At 43.1% G+C, this 7,500-nt stretch overlaps 1 protein-coding gene across 2 annotated transcripts in view; it reads right to left on the bottom strand.

Annotated features, from left to right (window-relative positions):
- Positions 1 to 7,500, bottom strand: part of arhgap9 (Rho GTPase activating protein 9) — a 68,544-nt gene that overhangs the window by 32,074 nt on the left and 28,970 nt on the right. For both annotated transcript variants that reach the window (XM_056236226.1, XM_056236227.1), the window contains exons 4-5: positions 5,244 to 5,474; positions 2,051 to 2,125 (exon numbers count right to left, since the gene is read on the bottom strand). In XM_056236226.1, the coding sequence (XP_056092201.1) occupies positions 2,051 to 2,125; positions 5,244 to 5,474 (306 nt within the window). The remainder of the gene's footprint in view (positions 1 to 2,050; positions 2,126 to 5,243; positions 5,475 to 7,500) is intronic.

Raw genomic sequence — 7,500 nt, 5'->3', positions numbered from 1 at the left:
AGAGTGAGAGAGTGAGTGAGTGAGTGAGTGAGTGAGTGAGTGAGTGAGTGTGTGAGTGAGTGAGTGAGTGAGTGAGTGTGTGAATGAGTGAGTGAGAGAGTGAGAGAGTGAGTGAGTGAGTGAGTGAGTGTGTGAGTGAGTGAGTGAGTGAGTGAGTGAGTGAGTGAGTGAGTGAGTGAGTGAGTGTGTGAGTGAGTGAGTGAGTGAGTGAGTGAGTGAGTGAGTGAGTGAGTGAGTGAGTGAGTGAGTGAGTGAGTGAGTGAGTGAGTGAGTGAGTGAGTGAGTGAGTGAGTGAGTGAGTGAGCGAGCGAGAGAGCGAGAGAGCGAGTGAGTGAGTGAGTGAGTGAGTGAGTGAGTGAGTGAATGGGCGAATGCGAGGCGATATGTAAAGCGCTTTGGTGGCCATTGGGTCTGTGAAAGCGCTATATAAACGCAGTCCATTTACCATTTATTATCAGTCGCTTATGTCATGTTGATCAAAGTGTATTATAACGGGTCTCTGTTGAATAGTCCCCCCCCCCCCCCCAACAACATTAGCCATTAGTTCATAGCTTAAGTCTTTACATGCAAAATGGTTGAACAAGTTGTCATAATCAAGCACATCACCACTGAATAAAAAATAAATAAATAAATATTTGCGACTTTTTATCTCACAATTGCGGGATATGAAGTCAGAACTGTGAGAAATAAAGTCGCAATTCTGAGATAGATATAAACTCGCAATTATGTGTTATAAAGTCAGAATTGCAAGATGTAAACTTGCAATTGTGAGATAAAAAGTCGCAATTCTGTCTTTTTTTCTCGCAATTGCGACTTTATTTCTCAGAATTGCGACTTAATATCTCAGAATTGCGACTTTATATCTCGCAATTGCGATAGATAGATAGATAGATAGATAGATAGATAGATAGATAGATAGATAGGACACTGAGTTGTAATTGTGATTCTCCGCTGTAAACCGTTTACAGTCTGACAAACTCAACACTCAAATCTGTTCATAGAGACTTAAATAAAATAAATAAGCATCAGCGAGTTTAATCCCCTTTTTCATTTGGCCGTGTTTCCTTTCTAATCCCTGACATGAGCAGATTCTCCTGCACCGGCGGCTCGTGTGTGTCTGTGTGTGTAAGCGTGTGTGTGTGTGTAAGCGTGTGTGTGTGTGTGTCTGTGTCTGTGTGTGTGTGTGTGTGTGTGTCTGTGTCTGTGTGTGTGTGTGTGTGTGTGTGTGTGTGCGTGTAAGCGTGTGTAAGTGAGTGAGTGTGTGTGTGTGTGTGTGTGTGTGTGTGAGTGTTTGTGTGTAAGCGTGTGTGAGAGTGTGTGATGAAGTTTCTAGTGTGTTTTTCTAATGCTCTGTGTTCTATAATCTCTGAGTTTGAATATCAGTAATGGACTTCCTATAGACAGTAGAGCATTAAAGAGAACAAATTGTGTTTTGTTTTTTCTCCACGTTCATCTGTGTTTAGTGTGTGTGATGTTGCTGTTTGAGCATTAAAAGCTCCAGTTCTTCTCTATATCAGTTTCAGTGTTTCTGAACTCCTGAAACGCCTCCATTGTAGTCTTGAGTTTCTTCCAGGAACGAACACGTCACAATATTCCTCATTATAATAATTAATGCGCAGAATAAAGGGGCGGGGCCTGGTTGAGTTAGTCAGTAGTGTGTTAAACTGGCGGTTAAGAGAAGGGGCGGGACATTTCCCAAACACACTCAAAGCGCTCGACCAATCACAACACACTGCTCCTGCTGACCAATCAGAGCACAGTGTGCTTTTCAGAAGGAGGGGCTTCACAGAGACAGGAAGTAAACAGAGCGTTACTGACAGACTGGGAAGAGAGGAGCCGCAACAATGGAGAATATGAGGAGAATAATCAACATTCAAGCAGGAAAACCTGTTCTAGTAGAGCCTGAAAACATCATCAAGACTGTAAAAGTCCAAAAGCAGATGTTTATCGCTTTCATACATCGTTACATCATGAAACCATAATCACCTGCAAACCAACTGAACTTCACACATGTGGTTATAATCTATAATTGTTATGATTTCTGTCGTACCCTGTCCATAGAGCTGGTTCCTGAGTTCTGTAAGGGGAGCGAGAGGTGCCTGAGGTCATGATGAACCGCATTAACCTACAAACACAAGAGACACACAGGAAGATGCATTACAATATATATATATATTCGTGCTGTTTAAAACCCTCATACTTTCCTCGGGTCATTTTTTGTTATTTTTTTTAATTGAGTGTTCATCGGAGGGGTCAAAGGCCCCAGGACTTTTGTAGCACTTGAACCACGAATACACACAAAAAAAGTAATAGATTCGAGGAGTTTTGTGGTTGAAATTTTAAAAAGTAACAAATCAGGTCAATTTGACCCCATTAGGAATTAATGGTATGCGAGGAATGCTTCAGTACACATAGAAAAACCTAAAAATGTTCAGAATTCAAACTAAATGTGCTTAAACTTGACCAAAATCATTATTTTATAATGTCTACGTGTGTATCTGAGCGCACACTGAAGTAACTGGCTTTAGGACCCAGCGGAACAGCTCATCTACTCCATATAGAGCTATAAGGCCATCTAGAGTCATGAAATATCATGTTATATTATTATTTTTTACACAAGAGGTCGGCAAAGACACACAATGTCAGATATTTTGAGCCGAATTAAAGGGTTTAGAAAACGCATAGGCTGTGATTATTGTTAATGTGCAGCGTGTCAGTGAAGCACGGCTCTGTAAACGCGGCTCACTCTGAAAGCACTGAGTTTGAGTCGCTTCTAATGTGCGTTCTGAAAAACACACGTCAAACATCTTTCCAAACATGACAAGCATTTATGAACCTCTTGTCCAACAAGACAACATTTAATAACATGCTTTTACTCCAAACTCACTTCATCAGGACAGTTGAGCTCGTCCTCCTGTGAGATGATGCGCTTCTCACACAGAATACGGCAGTCGTGTGTTTATTAGTCATTAATCAAAGCGTTTCAATCTTCTGTTTATTCAGATACAGCGATGGGGTTTCCTGGAATGATGTGTGTTATCGTACTTCTGCGGGGCATATTCGGCGTGTGTGTGTGTGTGTGTGAGACGCCCTCTGGTGTTCAGAGTGATATGTGGTGTGTGTGTGTGTGAGAGAGAGAGAGAGAGAGAGAGAGAGAGAGTGTGTGTGTGAGTGTTAGAGTGTGTGTGTGTGTGTGAGACGCCCTCTGGTGTTCAGAGTGATATGTGGTGTGTGTGTGAGACGCCCTCTGGTGTTGAGTGATATGTGGTGTGTGTGTGTGTGTGACGCCCTCTGGTGTTCAGAGTGATATGTGGTGTGTGTGTGTGTGTGAGACGCCCTCTGGTGTTGAGAGTGATATGTGGTGTGTGTGTGTGTGACGCCCTCTGGTGTTCAGAGTGATATGTGGTGTGTGTGTGAGACGGCCTCTGGTGTTCAGAGTGATATGTGGTGTGTGTGTGTGTGTGACGCCCTCTGGTGTTCAGAGTGATATGTGGTGTGTGTGTGTGTGTGACGCCCTCTGGTGTTCAGAGTGATATGTGGTGTGTGTGTGTGTGACGCCCTCTGGTGTTCAGAGTGATATGTGGTGTGTGTGTGTGTGTGTGACGCCCTCTGGTGTTCAGAGTGATATGTGGTGTGTGTGTGTGTGTGTGTGTGTGAGACGCCCTCTGGTGTTGAGAGTGATATGTGGTGTGTGTGTGTGTGTGACGCCCTCTGGTGTTCAGAGTGATATGTGGTGTGTGTGTGAGACGCCCTCTGGTGTTCAGAGTGATATGTGGTGTGTGTGTGAGACGCCCTCTGGTGTTGAGTGATATGTGGTGTGTGTGTGTGTGACGCCCTCTGGTGTTCAGAGTGATATGTGGTGTGTGTGTGTGTGTGTGTGAGACGGCCTCTGGTGTTGAGAGTGATATGTGGTGTGTGTGACGCCCTCTGGTGTTCAGAGTGATATGTGGTGTGTGTGTGTGTGTGACGCCCTCAGGTGTTCAGAGTGATATATGGTGTGTGTGTGTGTGTGTGAGGCGCCCTCTGGTGTTCAGAGTGATATGTGGTGTGTGTGTGTGTGTGAGGCGCCCTCTGGTGTTCAGAGTGATATGTGGTGTGTGTGTGTGTGTGAGGCGCCCTCTGGTGTTCAGAGTGATATGTGGTGTGTGTGTGTGTGTGAGACGCCCTCTGGTGTTCAGAGTGATATGTGGTGTGTGTGTGAGACGCCCTCTGGTGTTCAGAGTGATATGTGGTGTGTGTGTGTGTGTGTGAGACGCCCTCTGGTGTTCAGAGTGATATGTGGTGTGTGTGTGTGAGACGCCCTCTGGTGTTCAGAGTGATATGTGGTGTGTGTGTGTGTGTGTGAGACGCCCTCTGGTGTTCAGAGTGATATGTGGTGTGTGTGTGTGTGTGAGGCGCCCTCTGGTGTTCAGAGTGATATGTGGTGTGTGTGTGAGACGCCCTCTGGTGTTCAGAGTGATATGTGGTGTGTGTGTGTGAGACGCCCTCTGGTGTTCAGAGTGATATGTGGTGTGTGTGTGTGTGAGACGCCCTCTGGTGTTCAGAGTGATATGTGGTGTGTGTGTGTGTGTGTGTGTGTGTGTGTGTGTGTGTGTGTGTGTGTGTGTGAGACGCCCTCTGGTGTTCAGAGTGATATGTGGTGTGTGTGACGCCCTCTGGTGTTCAGAGTGATATGTGGTGTGTGTGTGTGAGACGCCCTCTGGTGTTCAGAGTGATATGTGGTGTGTGTGTGTGTGTGAGACGCCCTCTGGTGTTCAGAGTGATATGTGGTGTGTGTGTGTGTGTGAGACGCCCTCTGGTGTTCAGAGTGATATGTGGTGTGTGTGTGTGTGTGTGAGACGCCCTCTGGTGTTCAGAGTGATATGTGGTGTGTGTGTGTGAGACGCCCTCAGGTGTTCAGAGTGATATGTGGTGTGTGTGTGTGTGTGTGACGCCCTCTGGTGTTCAGAGTGATATGTGGTGTGTGTGTGTGTGTGTGTGAGACGCCCTCTGGTGTTCAGAGTGATATGTGGTGTGTGTGTGTGTGTGTGTGTGAGACGCCCTCTGGTGTTCAGAGTGATATGTGGTGTGTGTGTGTGTGTGAGACGCCCTCTGGTGTTCAGATATAGCAACGTTTACTACCGATCAGCCGCTGCACTGACAAACTGCGCATAAAATAATCACAGCCTTTGCCAGCCCTAAGGTGTGGGATGTCTCTGATTGGTCGAATGCCGTGTGGTTCCGGGATCTGATTGGTCGCTCACCTTGCTCTGGTTGCCGCCGCTCTCGCGGGCTCGGCGGGGAGGTTTCCACGATCGCTCCTTCGTTACGGTGTTGATGTAATAACAGCGTCCGGTCCCGGGGTCTCGGTACTGATCCCAGAGCTGCACCGACTGGAGGGGCCGTTGCCCCGGCGACGGCTTCGGAGGCTCCGCCCACTGCCTTCTCCCCGCCTCCGACAGGGAACTCTGGGAAATGTAGGCCGATGATGAGAGCTAAGGAGAGGAGACATTAGAGGGATTACAAAGAAATATGGCACATATTACGCGGAAAATGCAGCACTTGTGTTACGCTATAAATTGCATTTTAACTAGTGTTATTTCAGTTTTATTTATATGTCATTATAGTATTTATTAATATTTTTAATATTTTTTTTTATATTCTCAGTTTTCATTTTAGTTTTAGTTTTAATAATTTTATGTACTTATGTCCTTTTTAGTTATATATGTATATATATATTATATATATATATATATCTTTAATTTTATTTCAGTTTGAGTTTTCAGCGATTTTAGTACTTAAAAATTAGAAATTAGTAAACTGAAATATTTAATATTTTATTTCAGCTTTTCAATTACAAACGGTTTTTAAAAATTAAAAGTAAAGTAAGATTTTCTCAGTTTTCTTAGTTTGAATAATTTTTATACTCTTAATTTATTTACACATTTCTAATTTCAAATTTTCATTCGTTTATTTAATATTTGAATTTATTTTAGTTTTTTTTTTTAAATTACCAACAACGATTTTTAAAAGTTAAAAGTTTCAGGTTTCGTTATTTCAGTTTTACCTTTAAAGTAAAGTAACACAAATCAGATATCAGAAAATAGAAAATAACAAAGTTGAAGTTTTCATCTAATACTTTAATTCCGCTTTGTCAATTATACCGCAAACTATTTTTAAAAGTCTTAACAATAACAACACTAGTTGCTAACACAACAATGCATGAAATAAACTTCACAGAGGAAGTTAAACCTTAATCACATGTTTTGAAATGTGTTCAAAAACGAATTATTGCTGATCTTTTAGGTGAATGCAACCATGATTTCTAATGCGTGTGTGTTTAATGTGTGTATGTGAGACTAATTAGTGCATGTGCAAGATTATCCCGGTTTAAAAGTGTACGGAGGTGAACTTCAGAGTACATGATGGGATACAATAGAGTCGTGTGTGTGTGTGTGTGTGTTAGTGTGTGTGTGTTAGTGTGGTTATAGACGTACACTTCACTAAGTAAGAAAACAGCTTGAAGCCACAACCGTCAAGAGGAAGTGGCCTAAAACACAGACACACACACGACTATATGAACAATACAGAGAAGGAACATAAACCATTAGAAGCCACCGAACAATAAATCAGGGCTAAATGTAAAAGGTTCGCCGATGTCATTCATGCACTTTAGTCCAGACGAGGTTTGAGTGCACTTAAAAGCTTTGAGCGATGGATTACGGTTAGTTTATGAGGAGATGCTGCATATGGAGGGATGTTTTCTGAGGTGAAAACACTGTCGATCTGGATTATATAACTCTTCTCTATGATGCCATATGGCCACGCGGCGTGTGTGGGGCGAGAGACATGCCGTAGATGAACAGCAGGGGTCTCTCTCTCTGATATCAGACACGCTTGACTCCTGAACCACAGTGTATGAGTGTTCAGTGCCATTACAGAACAGCATCTTTACACTCAATTAAACATCCAGCACTTATAAAGATACTTAGACCCCTTGTGGTGAAAATCAAGCGTTGTTTATGTGTGTATTAATACGCTTTAAGACCATTCATAAGTCGACAGCATTGCTGAGTATTTCCTCCTTAAAACTGCAGTGAACCAAAGACAGTCTCAAAAACACGGTTTGAAATCGCTGGTGTTTCTGACGTCACAAAGGACCTTGTAACCAATCAGATCAACGTGTGATCGCCAACCAGTGGATCTCTGAGCTGAGGGAGTGTGTGGAGGCGGGGCTCATTTGCATATTCATAGACCCGCGCATACTAAATGAGGCAAGGGTGTCGAGTTACATTCAAGATATTTTAAGGCAGATCTTTTGAATTTGTATTCGAATATGTCGAAAACGTGGAACATTTCTTGACTCGTCACATGAATTACATGAATCGCGTAAAGATATTTTCAATTCAAAACGGTGAAATTTGAGGAAAAAAGTATTTATTTAGTACTGTCAATGGTTTAAACGGTTGTCAGATAGTAAATGTTTAGCCAATTGCATTTTACCTCACATTTTTTTAACAT

This window comes from Rhinichthys klamathensis, unplaced genomic scaffold (genome assembly GCF_029890125.1).
Source record: "Rhinichthys klamathensis goyatoka isolate OS25496 unplaced genomic scaffold, OSU_Roscu_1.1 h1tg000441l_1, whole genome shotgun sequence".
Lineage (NCBI taxonomy): Eukaryota > Metazoa > Chordata > Actinopteri > Cypriniformes > Leuciscidae > Rhinichthys > Rhinichthys klamathensis.
This window is presented reverse-complemented; position numbering and strand designations above follow the sequence as displayed.